This window comes from Falco peregrinus, chromosome 5 (genome assembly GCF_023634155.1).
Source record: "Falco peregrinus isolate bFalPer1 chromosome 5, bFalPer1.pri, whole genome shotgun sequence".
Taxonomy (NCBI): Eukaryota; Metazoa; Chordata; class Aves; order Falconiformes; family Falconidae; genus Falco; species Falco peregrinus.
In genome coordinates this window covers 54,895,939-54,913,834 of record NC_073725.1, presented here as the reverse complement: position 1 = coordinate 54,913,834, position 17,896 = coordinate 54,895,939, and the positions used below count along the sequence as shown (strand labels likewise).

Below are 17,896 nucleotides of genomic sequence, written 5' to 3'. Positions count from 1 at the left end.
TCCCTATCTCCAAATGGCAGCAGCTTCATAGTATCCAAAGTACATACCAGGATCAGAAAATCATATCCATCTTACTTCCTATGTTTAAAGAGATGCACTTTTTTTTAAAGGTATCACATTTCTTCAAGAGTTTACTTTTTTAAATGTGAATCCATCTATGAAAGCAGCTCTATCGTAACACAGGTCGTTATAGTTCAATAAACAGTTGCCCTTAAAGTTCAAAGTGCCAAAATCATAATGCATAAGAATGCTTCTCCAGTATGACCGACTCTTACCAAACAACACAGTCCCAGGTAAGCTGTCAAGAGTCAAAGATTCTGCCACCGTATACAGATTTTTATGCTATTTGTCTTTAGAAGAAATACAGAAGAAAATGACAGGGGTTCCTACAGACTAGTTTCAGGCAGACGCCGTTTCCAAAGTAAACCAAAAAAAAAAAAAAAAAAACCCACCACCAACCAACAGGGTTATCTCAAGGAGTAAGACTTCAGTGGTGAGTTCACAAGGAACAGCTTAAAAACACTGAATTAACAGTAACTGAGCAAAGCAGGATTTTTAGAAGAAATCTGCTGCTTCACTTCTGTATTACAGGCAGCCTTTTCACTTTACCAGCTAAAGCTCTGAACTTGATCTTGGTGCTAGAACACAGCCTGAAGATACTTATTCTGGAAAAGTTGACATGAAAGGAGAACAACAGAATCTAAAGGCAAGGGAGGCAGAAGTGTCTACTTGAAATTTTCCACTTTCTTCCCCCTCAAAACAGTTAAGATTTAGGCGCCCCGGCAAGCCACAACAGAACAACTGATTGTTGCCATCCACACCACCTCTACAAGAGCCACACACTCTCACTCAATCGCAGAGTGCCATGGACAGCACTCACTGATCCTCTTCTGAGATGCTTCAAGTGCACTCCCTTCCTCGGTTGCTGATGCTAGAAGGCACATTGAAGGGTCTGAGAATTGCCAGAGGAAGCACAAGGGAGATGACAGGAACTCATGGCTCGGGGACAAAGGGAGCAGAACAGAGGGCAATAAAGCAGCATATACAGTCAGACCAGTCCAAGCTGCCATAGACCAGCAGCCTGAGAAACACCTTTGTTCAGAGAGCTAGTTCTGCTTTCCTTGTGCAGGCAGAGAGAAAAAGCATCACCTATTTACTTGAAGAACAGAATTATTTTTGAATCTATGAAGAAGTCTGTGCTTACCTGCTTTCCTTTTGTATCTTGTGATTATAAAGTAGGAAACTATGTAGAGAACAGCAAATAGAAGAAAACAGATCTGGAAAAAAACACATTGCATTTATTAGGTTGTGAAGAAATGCCTGGATTATAATAAGAATAAACAGAAAATGCAGTAACAACAACTTAAAATTGAATTCAGATCAACAAAAGCGCATTCTATGTAATTCTATGTAAATGCCAACACTTACATTTTATATCTTATTAATAGAAAGTTAAGCCCATTGAGAACAGTTTAATTAGAATAACAGGCATTGGATCAATTATATGGCCAGCAAGTTTTACATTAAAATTAAGAAGAGTGTCTTATTTACAGCGCAGTTTCTTGTTTGGGGGAGGGGTGGGTGGGGTGGGTTGTTTTTCTGAAGTTTGAATCCACTCGAGTTGTAAAAGTTAACACGCTTTGTATTCCCTTCACATGTAAGCTAAGGGTAATCTTCAAGAGCCCACTGCATAAAATACAATCTACTTTGGAGTAAACTATCAACATAAGTGGAAAGAAGAAAGCAGTTATGTTTATTATTTCCATCATGTCTTGAATCAAACAGGTTCCAGGTGACATTTCACCCAAGCGAGACTCATCTGCCTACAGTGGTTGCCTAAGCCAAGCATGAGCTAGTCAAACATGATGTTTCCTTTACGTTCAGAGACCAAGGGCACAATTTCCCTCCTCATAAAGTAGGTGGCTTATTTAGGTCAGAGGTACCTTGAGCCCACACCATGACTTCATCAAATTGTTTCCAAGATTTAGCATTTAAAATTCAATACAATAAGGTAAGACCAAAACACCTAAAGTATGTTGGAATGCTTAGAGGAAAGTAATTGAACAGCAAAACAGTTTAACCCTCCAAGCCTTTGTGGGAAACGAAAAAACACATTTATTTGCTCCTGAATGAGGCACCAGTGGCTTGACACTGCTTCCTTAATCTGGTTTGTTGATACCTATTAAAAATGTGAGTCAGTCAGAAATGAAACAAGAACGAAGCATGCCATTCAGCCCTGCTGTGGCCCTTAGCCTTCACTGGTACCTGAGCAGTCACAGCGCACAGTGCTGCATACCACCAGTGCCTCCTGCTTTCTGCTGGCTTGCAGGAAACAGATTACCTGCACACCACAAGCTGAGAAACTAGCTGAAGTAGCCCAAACTGCCAAGATTCTTTTGCTTGTGCTCAATACGAGGAGCGACCTAATAAGCCTGAACACACAGCAGTTAACCAATTGAATCTGGCAAAACCGTTCTAGCAGATTTAACCATTAAAGTGAGTTTCCCCTGTTACCCCATACAAGATTCTTATTTTTTTCAATTGGCCCTGCCTGGATCTGCAATTCATAATATTAGCACCCTAAATGGGTTCTGCTTCAGTCTGAGCTTTAATCTCCTTTGTGGTCTGAAATTGCAAAATTACTTTACCAGGCAATAGTTGATCTACTTCTTTAATCAACCATTTAAAGATCTGTTGTTTTAAGAACTCACTGTCTTAAAAAATTAAGAAGCAGAAGAGGTACCCTAAGTGAAAGGAAAACGTGAAAGTGAAGGTAGTGATGATAGCCCTTAAAAAGTTACATCTAAATAAGCATATTATATCCAAAGCAGAATCGGAGGGGGGGCAGAATGTATCACCCAATCAAGAAAGACAGACTTTTTAAGAAATGCTAATAAAAATAAATGAGGAGTTATTTTGTGTAGTTGCGCATTTTAGATTTTAAAAATAAATAAATAAATAAAGGAAGTGTTTGAATATGGCATTTGGGTGCCTGCAACAGCCATACGGTTGTCTCCTGGGAGTATTACAGTGCCATAGGTCTGAAAGTGGCAGCTGAGCTCATTCTCTGTGCAGGCAACACACACACACTGGTGATACGTATCTGAAATACAGATGCAGAAAGTTAGATTTCAGAGCTAGATCCGAATTCAAATATTTCATCTGAATACAGTTCACGACCCCAGTGCTCTAGAGGATGCCTCAAAGTGGAAAAGGTTTCGCTAAGGAATTGAATTCTTTAAATAAATAATTTCATTAATAAAGAATGCTATTAAGATAACAGAACATTCTTTTGTACAGTATTTTTTAAACAGGAAAAACAAAATAAACTGAGAATAGCCTTGGGTTTTCAGAGTACTCTGACGCAGCTTGTCCCATCAGTATCAGAAAACGCAATGCCAGTGCTGAAAGAGAGTCCTTCTCTAAGTTTCCAGTTCCTCTGAAAATAAGCAAAAGGCTACGGATAGAAACACCTGATTTTAGGCATCCACTTTTGAAAATCAGGTATCACATAAAAAAAATAATCTGTCAGACCCAAATAACACTGCCCCTGTGCAAAATAAAGATCTAGTTAAGTTCATTTTTAGTTTACTTTTATTTAAGGCAAGAATTTACTTGAAGGGTTTTTTGTAATTACAATTACTGCAATCTTCTTGGTATCTTCAAATAAAATGGATGACTTCTATCTGTGATAGCAAGGATAGCAAGGTTACAATGAAAATGTGGGTCTGTACTTACAAGGTACCACTAAGATAACTGAGGTATTTTGATGGCACAGCAAATGAAAGCTGTCCAGTAATATGAACTGTCAAACATCGTATTTCTAGTTTTAGATGACAGCTACTTTGCAACTCAGCAATAAGGTGTAACTATATATCTTGGTGCAATTATCCGTCTACTCCTTTCAGAACTGAAAATGATTTTATAAATATTTGTTACAGTTGTTTATTACTGAAAATTCATGTAATTTTAAAATGACCGGCAAGAAAAATAAGTAAATTCTACTCAGTGAAAGCTTCAGAATCTTAAAAAAAGAGAATTCATAAATTACAAGTCCTTCATACTGACAAGTCAATAAGCAAACTCAGAAATATTACTTCAGTTTCAATTTATCCTTGGTGAAATCTACAATCCCGAAGTGTTTCTAAGCATGCATTCTGAATAGCTTTCTAAAGGGAGTAACAAAAGCCAGCATCCTAACTATTTTTAGAGTGGAACTCAGTTAAGTTGGGGAAAAGGAATGTGTTGCCCACGATAGCCAAAGAACAGACTCCACCATCCTGTCACACTGCAATCCTGAATTCTTACTCCTCTCACTGTTCTTTGTTTCAGGATATTTTTGTACTACCCCAAAAAAAAATAAAATAAAAAAAAAAATCCCTTGTTTGTACTTGTTCTAGCTTCAGTTCAGTTCACATTTCTCGATTATGAACGGCTGGGCTTGTATGCAACATTCCAGGTAAGCTCTTATGGCTATACAGAACAGCACTAAGCCCTTCTTTCTGTACTGAAAATACTTCAACATGTTCACCTAAGAATCACACTAGCAACTTGGCATTATCCTCTGATCACTGAATCCACCCATGCTGACCCCTCCAACTGCTTCCATCAGAGCAGCTCTCAAGTTACAGTAGAAACTTGTTTTTAGGGTTCAAGTTCATCACTGTGCCTTCCCCCCCCCCCCTTTTAAAAACCACACCTTAATTTCATACTACATCTATTATTTGGGGGTCATCAAGTCCTTTCTGCACCATGTTCTAACCCTCCTTCGTATGGACTGTATCTCCTAAAGAATGGGTTTTCTGCTAACACCATAATGTTTTAATTCATTTTCACCTAAGTTGAGCAAGATTGCTCTTAATACTGACACCCGAGGAAAATTAATAGTAGCTTTTTTCCCCAAAATACAATCTGTTGTCATGTGTACTGCAGCCAGTTTCTTACTCACTTTACAGCTCTTCTACTAAGGCATGCTGACCCTAGCTTAGGAAACACCTTTCAATGTATTTCCTGGATGTAGCCCTTGGCATATGCAAAAGAAACTCCCTACCACATCATGTGGCTTCACAAATACAGTTCTTAACAACCCCTAATTGGACTTTCTTAAAAAACCTTTGGAAGAGGGAAAATTCACATGTACATATGTCCGTAGTACCCTAAATCATCTGTCAATTTTCATTTCTGATCACTTATTAAAAAACATAGGTAGTCATACTAACATAGGGCACTAATGAAAAAGGAACACCACACATGAAGCTGTATCAATACCTTCAGTTAAAGAAGAGCCTATACTCTTGAATTCCATCTTTTCTTCAGAAAACTATTATACGCAACAGTATTGAAGCCAATACAGTGCTGAATTCCAATCATACTGCAAACTATGTTTTCAACCAAAAAGCAGCGGTTTATACCATCACCTATCTGTACAAGAGCTGACAAAAGTTAAGGATGCTGCAAGCACAGCAAATTTAGGACAAGCTGTATTCCTCATAGACCCAAGTTCTCTGCAACGAGTTTGTCACTGGGGCTCAAATGAAGCTTTTCCAGGTTTGACTTGAGGAAGACGGGGAAGACACTGTGCAGAGAATGTACACAACTGATGAGATGGGATTTCTGACATTCCCCAACAGTGTTAATTAAAAAAAAAAAAACACCACACAATAACTTCCAATCTTTAAAATTATTTCCTTAAATCCATTCCGGCTTTAGAGAGAAAAACTAGTTGTGGATCTGTTGCTATAGGTAAGACTGCTCCTGAGAAGCTGCTTTAAACCCAGCTATGGCAAGTTTTCACATTACAGGGGAAATACACTCAGTCCACATTTGACCAGCTGCATCAAAATACAAAGGAAATTAAGAGGGGTTTGAAAATTTTATATGGTTATAGCCCGTCAAGCAAAGCATTTCTTAATATGTGTGTTCCCCGCTCCACACTACTCAGTAGTAACTGAAAACAAAATGCATAGATTCTATGCTGCATCTGTGGGCTGCCTTTTAACAGGACTCATATTAAGAAGTCTTCAAACCTCGAGCATATAACTTCACATCGCTTTGCATGGATTAATACAACCTTTGATAGGACGATCAAAAATAACGCTGTCTTTGCTTGGAGTTCTTCATCTTCATTTGGGAAAGGAAGTACCTTCTGCTCCCACTTAAGATTATACAACTAGACACGCTGAGAGGCTACTTTTGGAGATGCACTGCACTACATTCTTAGGCATCTTGTATCCAGCTCTTCCACAGAGTCATACTTTTGGATCTGTCATCCAAAGTCATCCAAGTATGATCCAAGTGATACTTTTGGATCTGTACCAGACAGTTCTCGGCTCCTCTGAGAATTGAGCTAGAGATAAACTGCACGCATTTCAGTTCATAACTATGTGCATCTAAGGGGCTGGCACTGAAGAGTCCAGCATCAAACATGAGCAGTACAGATCTGAACTAACTCAAATTACATGGTACTTATCCCTACTGACAGTTACTGAAGATCAGCTTTAAAACTTTGGCACTGAAATTCATGCCTCAGCTTGATAAAGCATCATCTTCTGTTGCAAGTGCTAGAGCAACACTTTCATGCTAAGAAAGAACATGCTCAAAATATACAAGATTCTCTCTTTTTTCCCCTTATGCACAAGACACTACCATGTTTCACAATTGTAATTCATGTGCATTAAAAGCTGCATTTTTGTGTACAGAAAGAGCAACACTTTTTATTTATATAGCATGGTATTCTTCCCAACTGTTGTGCAGGGAATACAGCTGTAGTTTATACTAGGAAAAAAGCATACAGCTGCAGTGTCCAGTAATTGTTCAATATCTGACAACCAGCGTGCCCTGGTAGCAAACATTCCAAAGAGCATCCTGGGCTATATTACCAGAAGCAAAGCCAATAATCACAGGAAGTAATTATCTCTCTCCAGTCAACATTCACACGTAGTTGCTATGTCCAGGTTTGAGCCCCCAATATAGGAAAGACATCGGCAATTGCAACAAGGAAGATGACCAAGATGGTCAGCAGGCTGGAACACTTGCCTGGTTGCAGACAGGCTGAAGGACCTCTGCTTGTTCAGCCCAAGGGCAACAAGGCTTCAGGAGAACCTGGCAGCAGCTTGTCAGTACCTACGAGGAGATCATTAAGGTGGCAGAGCTGGGCTCTTGACAGTGGTGCATGGTGGGAGGATGAGACTGGAGGTGAGTAGAAATCCCCTCCTGAGGAAAGCCAAGCAGTACAACCAGTTGCCCAGCAAGGTTGTAAAATCTCCATCCTTGGATGTTTTCAAGTCCTAAGTAACCTAGTCTGATGTCATAGCTGATCCTCTTCTGAGCAGAAGGCTGCAGTCCAGTCAGCCTTCTTTTCTATTATCCTGAATAAATCAGCACCATTAGAAACTTTGTCACCTCATAATTTATACCCTTCTCCAGGTCATTATTAATGTGTTTAGAAGTATTAGTGTAAGCACAAACCCCTGCAGGACTGTGTCAGGGATGTCCTCCCACTATGAAAAAGCTGTACATCTTACAGAACAACAGCTTTTAGCAATAAGGAACCACCACAGAACTCTCTTGGAGAAAGAAGTCACAGACCTTAGCAATGCTCTTGGATTTAATACACTTCCAAATGCAAAACACAGATTCAAGATTTCTACTTGAAAAGCATCAAAGCAGACAAGTGATCATTTCCTCTCACTTGACTGCATACTAGCGTCTAGAACAGGGAGAGTAAAGCTGGCAGAGCAAAACAGACAAGTAAACAGCATTTTACTATGCTATGTATGAAATGAAAGATCAAGAAGCTCCAAAAAACTAAGGAATAAGGTAAGTAAAGAAAAAAAGCTTTCAAAGAAAGTGGCTGCATCAGTATTAAAAGAAAAAAGCGACTGCTATTAAATCCACCAGCATTTCTATGCAAAGGATATGCAAAAAATAGTAGCTACAGACATTATGAAGAATATAATGAAGAATATCTCCACTTCTTGCTGTTACTTTACGGAATGTGTTCTTTCCCCTAAATAGAAAAAACAGCGTAGAGAAAAGGTAGAGGTCACTCTTGGTAACACCACCCTGTAGAATATGTCTAAAGAACACATTTAAGAGTTGAAAATTGAACTGTCAGAGTTTTGCTTGACTGGGTTTACTACCTACAGAAAAACAGTAGTGTTGCACTTCTGGAGTTTAATTTCTGGAACAGAAAACAACTAAACATAGCATTATACACCCATCTTACTGCTCTGATGCTGATGTTAATGCGCATTAAAATGCCACACAGCAACTAAAAATCTTCCTCCTACTGTCCCACTTGGCAACTACTTTTGTTTACTTGTGGAAAGGACGGCAGGAATAAGCAGTAAGAAAACACAGGTGGAGACAAGTAGTTCTGCTTGGTTTATTTCTAATAACTCCATTGTCCCATCAACATCTATAAAGCAAACAAGGTGTTCCACCTGTTTTGGATGTGTCAACAGTAAGTTACCTGTAACAAACTATGCACACTAAAGAAAACTAAAATTTTTAGCTATTCTCTCAGTTTGAGCTTGGCATTCATAGTATCATCTGCTCTGGCCATCTCATTTTTCTCAAAAATGAGATATTAACTATTTATTCTTAAAAACTCTGTGCTCTGTGATTAAAGTTCCCTCTAATCCAGCCAGCCTGACAGGCTTAGCGACACACTAAATTCAAGCTTATGAGAAAATGTCAAATATGTCTTATGACTACAGATTAATTGAACTCATTAACACAGCCCTCCACACCTATGATTTCCCCCACGTGTATGGTCTCCTCTCAGGACTCCTCCCTGGCTTAAAGTATGTGCAAGAGGATGACCCATGGTTTTTTGCTGGTTACTAAATTATTAAGAAATCATAAGTAGTTCAGAGGCTGGGTGCCTAGACTTGCTCACCTAGGGAAAAATTCCAGGATCTAACAAAGTATGACATTTCCAAAACTATATTCTGTGTGCTAGAAATACTGCTAGCTGAAGATAAAAAAATCTAGAGCCCTTCAGCAGGTAGCTTCCATGTGTCATTTACTTAAACTACCTTCACGTTAATGTCACCAGCAGCAGAGCCTCACTTCAAACTAATGAAGGAATTCAAATCAACACATAAATTTGTTAGCTTTTATGTTCCCTTTTATATACTTAATGGGAATGTATTTATGTTCTGGGTAAAGGGGAAAAAAAATGTTACACCACCTCCATGATCCTTAGTAATAGGCCCAAAATACCTCTGTTCAGGGTACTGAATTCTATACCCAGTAATACACTCAAAATTCCTCAAAGAATGACTGCAAGTCATTTTTCTTTGACCTGTATGGGCTACAGCAACGCCATTAAAATCAGATTCAAGAATATTTTTCAGCATTAGTACATGATGTAAAAACACCCTCTAGAATTAACGCCAATAGCACCAACCTAGATCATACTAGCATTCTGCCACTGAATGAAAGTATTATTAAACATTTTACAGACAGGCTATAATAACCAGTTATATTGAAACTTCACAGAGTCATTCCATTAAAAACTCTTTTCTGAAAAAATAACCTCAGAAGTCTCATTAATATAACAAACTTGATAAACAATCTATTTGTGTTAAGGCAGCTTCTTTGGCTAATAATAATTTCCAGGGCAAGATGCCTATCTTAGAAGACAGAGCTAATGAATTTTCTCCTCCTAACTCATAGAAATACATTTGTTTGTCTTCTCACACATACATACATACCTTACGATTCAAGTAGCACACTTTTTTTTCCCCACCACCACTGCCAAAACACAAGTATATTTAAATGGCAACACTTGCATTGTTTTCATAATTCTCACCAATTGTGCAGACTCTCTACTGGACATATCACAGTTTGAAACTCAGCCAAAATTTTAGACATGTTGCTGTAGTCAAACTCAACAGAAACTCATCGGCATCAATTCTTCCCATCAGCCAAATACACTGAAAGTACAGTTACAGGTAATGGAAAAGATGGGATACTTAGGGCATAAACAGGCACTTAAAAATCAACAGTAGAACTGTGAAGCACCACATTTCAGTGACAACTGTGAAGCCTAACAGTGGAAACCACACCACTATAAACCAAGAAGGTGAAGGGGGAAAGAAATCTTAGACACATGCTGCTTCCATCCTCTATACTAAACTCAGCCATACACTGATTTCAATGCCATCTATACACATTCTACTTGCTATGGAGAGCACAAGTGATACGGAAACAGAGGAACTGAAACAATTTTCTGTGGAATAATATTTTCCAGTTAATCAAAATTTTCAAAGCCAAGTTATTATCAAAGTGCTCAAATATTAAAACAGTATTTTCTTGGAACTATGTTGATGGTAGTTAGAAATAATTTTTAACATATTCAGTTAATCAAGAAACTAGAAACCTCTGTGTGGGAAGCAGCTCAGCAATACTGCAATGCATATTCAACACCAAGTTGATGAAACATCAACGTGACTTTTGTCAGCATCTTCATAGACCAAATTGGGCCCCAAAGAGCAACAGATCAAAGCTCCTGAACATATGAAGCAATTTCACTTGTCATGTGATGACTAATAAGGGGGTTACAGCAGTAACTTATACCAGGTCATCTCCACCTAGCTGTATGCTTACCTGCTAGAGTGATGCAACAACCAAGGCTGTTAATTATCACATGCATAAAAACATAAACTACAGTCATGACTTTCAAAGTCTCTCCTGTTCCTGTGTTATGTTATGCAAATTCTCGCACATTAATGTTACCAGGAAGTCATTTGACATGTTTATAGGAAAGCTTCAGTGGTTTTCAAAGTAAGGGGGAGAATGCAAAGAGTATTGCAGAAGTTAAGACCTTCTAATCGAGTTATCACTGCCCTCCAAAATGAGGAAAAATATCACATTAAATAGGGGATAGTGAAAGACAGGAAAGGAGAAAACCCTGCAGTTAAAAAAAAAAAAAAAACACTTATATAACCTCCAAATAAAAGCAGTCAGCTTATACCAAATGAAATGTTTTCTTTACATAGTCTTCCTTAACCCAAATTTCCATCTATGTCACCAGAACTGAATTCTCACTTATAACTTCACTGGCAACATGCTTCAGATTCAATCTCCACTCTGACATTACCACCATCTCCTCTGCTGCTCTGCTTTCTGCTTCACCCACCCCTCAACCCTCCTCAACATCTCTGAAAACGCTTCTTTCCAGAGAGTCTTGTGCTTATAAATTCAAACACATTCAGTATCCCTACATCACAGCAAAGATTAAGACGTTCATTACAAGCCTACGATCTCTCAGTTACATCCTGCCATCTTGTCCAGTCCCTCTACATGACCAGCCATCCAAAAAAACTCAAGATGGATATGCTTGTCTTGGCCTTTTAATCAATAGCAGGCTTTGTTTGCTGTCAGTTCTTTCACTTTTCATTAGATTTTCTCAAATCTACTTTACACCTTAATCTAAACTTTCTTAATCAGATGTCTGTACCTTCCACAAAGTGTGGTGTTGCCCTTTTGGTCAACTGCTACCACAAAGCAGCACACCAGTGTTCAAAACTAATTATTTGGACTTGTAACTTAATAGTAACTTTCATGCTTATTTTATGTAAACAGAAAAAGTGGAACTCTACAAAAGTTGTTCCTGTTCGGGGAATACGCATCCCTCTATCCACTTGTCTTTGCCAAGTATTTGGAGATGCCTATTGATTCCAGATGGATTCACCAGGACCAGCAGCCAGAAGATGGCTCATCACTTCTTAAAGTTCAGTACAACACCCATGTTTACAAGTAAAGATATATTTTTAAGATGACTGAATGATGCCAACATTGTATATACTTAATTCCATTACATGTGCACCTATCTTTGAGCCTTATATCTCACCCCACTACCACAAATACTTCTTCATTCAGTTACAATTTTTTTCTAAAATATTTAAGAAAAAAAAAGCAATACTGAGAAACCTATGCAAAAGTTATTTTTGAGATACAAGAAGCCATTTAAGATATAAACTACTCCAACATTTCAGCATATAGATAAAAAATTGAAAGGCATCAATTTTATTGATAAACTTGCAGAAACATTCAAACAAAACTAATTCAGTATTTGTAATAGGTTTGTTCTTAAAAAATCACCCATGCTTCTAATCAGCATTTTCTTCCTGGCCCATTATCAGAATACCATCACTTCTGGTGTAAAAAATAGCCTGTGAAGATTTTGTCTGGAACATAAATTTAAGGAAGCAAAACTGCTCAGGAAGAAAAGCACACTACCAGCAGGAGTACAGTGCTCAAATCAGTGTTCTCATTTTATAGCCTATAGGGGACAAATGCCAGCAGGAACCACGCTGCATTAGTTCATACAGAAGAATCCCAAACACCTCTCTACCCCAAAACGGGACAAGAGGATAAAAGGCACAAAAAGAAACCAGAGAAGAAAACAGAGCCAGTGGTGTTAGTTTGAAGCTGCAAACAAAACCAAAAAATCAAAGACATGACACAGTTGCAACTACCTAAAAAGGACTTTCTGAACTGCTGCACATTATTTTTAGATTCAGATTGACATACATATACACAGCAAATAACCATTGTATCACTAGTAGCAAAAAAATAAAAAAAAAAAGCACCCCACATTTAATTTTTAAAAGTGGTATGGTACCAAAAAAAGCCTTCTTGTATAGTGAATTGCATTAAGAATTAGAGAAACTAAGTTTTGCTAAACATCTGGCATCTGAAGCTTACCTCTGAAAATATTTAGTCTTTCAAATAGAAGCGTTTGACACTAATAATCATAGAACTATATATTACACCAGCTTCAACATCTGCCTGGACTTCCATGGAACAATTATAATAACACTTTTGCATTTTAACTTATTCTACCAGGACTGATTTTTTTTCATTAGGTATTTATTAAGTCATTTCCAAACATACTATAGTAGTTCTTAAACTTTCCAATTTGTAATTCTATAGTCACCAAATTGTTTTCTTCCACAGTTTTCCCCACACCACAAACGCAAGCACAGTGTGTTTATTTTGCCAAGGAAACCTCATAACCAAGCGTATGTGCATGTTTTTACAAACTCAAAATCCAGCATTTTGTAAATGGAAAACATAACATCAAAAGTTAGATCTAAATTTTAAAAATACAAGCTAATATTCCAGAATAGAAGACTCAATCTGGGAAAAGAGGAGTGTAAAAATATTCTAAAAAGAGTATACCCAAGGGAACGCAAAGAAACAGAATCACTGCACTTACTTGATTTGCGTTTTTCTGAAAAACAGCTCACAACAATACTAGCAGAAAATGGAACACTTTATAATTACATTGTATAAACAGACATACCAACAGGACACAAGGGAAAAGCAGTTTTCTAAAAGCTTAAATATCTTCCATAAATGTTCCAGGTCTCAGCGAACTATAAATGCATCTAAAGCCTAAGAAAGGCAAGCCAATTACGTGTACAAAAGTAACAGATAGTATCAGACCAGCACAGAACATTGTCTGGCCTTTAAACCTCTCTCATACAAATGCTGACAAAGTGCAGAACACAGACATTCCTCTATATTTTGTAATCAACTAAAGTTTCTTTTTAGATATATGCCCTTTTTAGTCAGAACTGTGAATGATTCTGGCTTTATTGAAGTCAAGGCTCTCATTGACTTTGAGCAAACTTACGGCTGTGCCATTCTCTTATACTGGGTCATCAGTTCTCCATCTCCACTTTTACTTCACTCAATCTGAATTTTAAAAGTTCATAGAAGTCTGAAAAAGTCTGGGTGTTCTCTGCAACTGTTTCAAACAACCGGTCCTCTGCATGGCAGACTCACATTTGAAATGCCGTGCTGAAACTAAGCTAGGGAGTTAGCCTTCTATAAGTAAAAGAGCATCCTCATGAAGAAACAAAATACATTATTTTCTTGCAGACAGACACCCTCTTGAAAAAAAACAGGTACCATACAGACACTCCAAATGAGGTCAAGCCTGAATGGGCCCGAATTAAATTAATCATTAAAGCACAGAGACAGTCACCTCGAAAGCAGATGAAGGATTTATTTTTGTAAAAAATCATCTTCTACTACCCTTGCTCAATCTATAAATGTGTCAAAAACGTTTGTCTTTTCAAGGTGGAATTAGCAGAAGTTGGCACCTACAGACAAGTACCACCAGCAGAAGGATAACAGGCCTTTATTTTTTTGTTACATAACACAACTTGATGGAAAACTTTGTAGCTTGTCAGTTCAAAGAATAGATGAATTCTTAACTGAAGTTAAACTTAGTGTGCCCTTAGGACTCCATCAGAAAGCACAATCTAGAAATTCTGTATCTATTCAAAGAAAATGAAGAAAAATTGTAAAAGAAAAGTGAAAAGGGTTTTCTTTTTAACTACATCAACTTAGTTTGGTTTCTCTTCTCCCATTAATATATCATTTTAGCTTCCAGTACAGATTGTGCCACACAACTAGATCTCCAAAGACAAAACTCCCAAACTGCACAAACCCAACTTGCTCCTTACAGGCATACAGACATTTCCTCCACTGTAAAATTATGCAACAAACATCAAATCCTTCTATTAACTGCTTCACTTCCCCCAGCCTACCTGCAACTGGAACGAAAGTCTTGTGCATGTGTCAGAACTCCATGTTCCCTCCTCCAGCTGAGGGGCTGATGATTACACCCACTACCCGCACAACTGTCTTCTTGCATATTTTAAGAAATTATATTCACCATATAACTTCATGACCAGCAAGAGCATGAATGATTAGGACAGGATGTTGACATAATGGTACATGTAAGCAACACACTCTGTGTACTTCAATATGCTTAAACTAACCACAAGTGTAATCAAACTTGCAATACACTTTTGCAGCATGTGAGAGTCACAAGGACACTCAGCTGTGGATGGCAGCAGTTCATGCACTCATAAAACCCTGTGGTCTTCCAACATAAATTAAAGACAAGATCACAACTGTAACAACGCATGATTTAAAAGGCAAAATTGTCATTATTATCCCCACTGATTGAACATAATATAGATGGTTTGTCATCAATATTAAAGATCACAAAGTACAGTTTCAAAAGCAAGAATATTCTGCCTCCACTGTCCAAATAAAGCAACACTGCACCTCTAAAATGAAAGTTATTTATGTCTATGTGATTTCTTATATGACTACCAAGGGGAAGAGTTACCAATTGCTTTAAATAGGCTAAAAAAGTTTTAGGGAAGTGACTGCAGCATAGATAGGCTACTTCTCCAAGAATTTATTAACCTTCACTGTTTGTAACAGTACCTGGAGAGGCTGCACACAGCCATTCCTTCAGACTCAAAATCTGTGCACCCTACCAGGTACAAAAGCACAATATGTAGCATACAATGTATCTGAACAAGACTGGTGGATGTAAATAGGAGATAATTAGCACACAAAGAAATAAAAATGGAAGAACGGACACCAGGGAAAAAGATACCTGCTAGCATCCAGAAGGGAATGCATGATTTGTGTATACACTTGCATTTTCATAGCATAAAAGAGACTAGGATAATGCTTAGAGACTTCTTTAGAAGAAAGTATTTCCTTTTATGCCCCTCTCATGACATTCCACTCACAAAACACAGAAGATCCAGAAAATCTTGTAAAGCGACAGTTCTCTTCGTATGGACTTGTTTAGCGCTCCAGAAAAAATATTCCAGAAATTTAATACTTCACCAGAAGAAAAAAGGTCTTGATATAGGGATTTATAAAACATAGAAAAGACATTAACACACTAGGGGTCCAAGCAAGTCTCTGTTATCAAAGAACCTAGCCATAGGCCTACATAAATCAGTTAACAGTTGTATTTAATATTGTCTCCCGATACAGCTCAAAAATAATAATTAAAATAACTAAACTGTATTTGAATTCAAGAAATCCATTCTTTCTTAGAAAGCAGTAACTGCAAAGAGAACGCAATTACCCAGCTGAGTTTGGACAGCATGTGCACAGAACAACACTGCACGTCTCCTACGTGCAGCACATACTTCCTTCCTTGAACTGAAGCAGAAGAGACAGAAGCCCCATCAAAACACCTCTGTCAGCTTTGAATAGTCCTGAAAACAATTACGAGGCAGTCAGAGAGGAAACCACAACAGCCCTGTCCATCTGCACGTTGAAGTGTAGCGTTGCACTTGGCTACAGAAGGCTGAGTTAGATGGGACAGCACAGGGTTCTGCGCTCCGTATTGCTCCGCTTGGGGAGCCCAGGGCATGCAGCAGCACTGGGAACAACACGAGGGGTTAGGGAAAACATGAAGGTTACACACATCCGTGGCAAACAGCACAAGACAGGAGGGTCTCAGGGTCACAAGCGGTAACACGAAATCCCAGGCGCACGGCACAGTAACACGGCTGCACTCGAAGGCTGAGGTGTTGAACGCATATCGCAGGGCACAGGAACACACGTTCGGAAGCACAGCCACGTCCTGCATGTGTGCACGCTATTTCCCCTCCTCACGGCAGGCACAGCCAAACCCACGGCGGGGTAAGGCTGGGACCGCCCCCGCCCACCCCCGCGCCCCCTCACGCCCAGCCCGGGGCAGGGAGGCGCACACCGCTATGCCCACACGGGACAGGCCACCCGACCCGGGCTGGAAACGGGAGCTGGGGGGCAAGGGGGCAAAGCAGCCAAGGTCAGGCAGGGAAAGAGCGGGACAAGCCTGCGGCTGCCAGGCGAGGGGACGGGCGGGTGGGGGGGGGGGGGGCGCAGCCAGGCGGGGAAGGGGGGTCCCGCGGCAGCGCGGCCTCGGGGGCACCGCAGTGACAGGTCAGGGAGGAAGGCGGGAGGGTGCCGCGGGGGCCCGGCGGTGCCGCCTACCGTGTACTCCCGCACTTGGCTGTGGAAGTTCTGCTCGCGGATCGTCACCTCGTCCGCTTCCATCCTTCATAGTCCCGCGGCCCCCGCGCGCAATGGCGGCCGCCGCCGCCGCGCCTGCTCCTGCCCCCCCGGCGGCAGGCGGGCCACCATGGCCAGCGGCAGCGCCGGCTGCTCCCCCGGGACCTGGCAGCGGCTGACTGGCCCCGGCAGCGGCGCTGGCGGCGGGCTCCGCCGCTCTGTCACCGTCCGGCGGGGCGCGGAGGAGGAGGAGGAGGAGGAGGAGGAGGAAGGGCGAGCGGCACCGCCTCAGCTCCTCCTGCTCCGTCACCACGCAGCGTCCCCGCGCACGCCCCGCCCCAGCCGCCCGGGGGAGAGGCGGGGCTCAAGGGTAGGAGGCGTGGTGAAACCTGGCGAGGCGGGGGCGGGGCTAAGGCTAAGCGGCGGGAGGGCGAACCGGCGCCCAGGGGAGGGGCTAAGAGGAAGGGGCGGGGCCGGGATGAGAAGCGGGCGCGCAGCGGGGTGCCGCTTTGACCTGCAGGTCCGCGGCCGCCTGGGGCCTGCCCCGCGGAGCCCGGAGGGGCGGGGAACCGGAGGCCCCGGAGGCGCCAGCGCTGGGTGGGGAAGAGCTCCGGGTGCAGGGCCAGGGAGGAGCCCCCCCCCTAGTGAGGGAGGTCACCTGTGAGAGCCGCCCTGGCCCCGGGGGTCGCCCGCAGGGTTCACCCGCACCTGCCCGTCAAGGCCCCTCAAGGAGACGGGTGCGAGGAGGGGTCAGAGCCCCGCTGAGGGAGCAGGACAGCCGGCAGTGCGGGGGATCCCGTCCGGGGCCCTAGCTGAGCCTCCTTGAACTCGGCCCGCCCTGTAAATGCCTCAGAATTTTCAGTTTGAAAAATGGTACTTAAAACTCAAGTTACAACTCGTCTTCTACTTGTCTGGAGCAGCTTTTTGTCTTGGAGTGGTTTCTGCTGACAAGTTGTTGTGTTGGGTTTTGGCCAAGTGCTGCGGTAGGAAGGCACAACCCCCCAGCTGTTCCTTGTTCCCTCTATACACACGGGCAAACCTCTTTGTTTCTGAG

General features: G+C 41.0%; 1 protein-coding gene across 2 annotated transcripts in view; it reads right to left on the bottom strand.

Annotated features, from left to right (window-relative positions):
* LMBR1 (limb development membrane protein 1) overlaps nucleotides 1–17,151 on the bottom strand; it is a 76,870-nt gene extending 59,719 nt beyond the window's left edge. The window contains exons 1-2 of one of the 2 annotated variants that reach the window (XM_055804275.1): nucleotides 16,825–17,151; nucleotides 1,205–1,277 (exon numbers count right to left, since the gene is read on the bottom strand). In XM_055804275.1, the coding sequence (XP_055660250.1) occupies nucleotides 1,205–1,277; nucleotides 16,825–16,887 (136 nt within the window). In that variant the 5' untranslated portion in view covers nucleotides 16,888–17,151. The remainder of the gene's footprint in view (nucleotides 1–1,204; nucleotides 1,278–16,824) is intronic. The other variant, XM_055804274.1, reaches the window with a different exon arrangement.
* Between the last annotated feature and the right edge of the window lie 745 nt (nucleotides 17,152–17,896).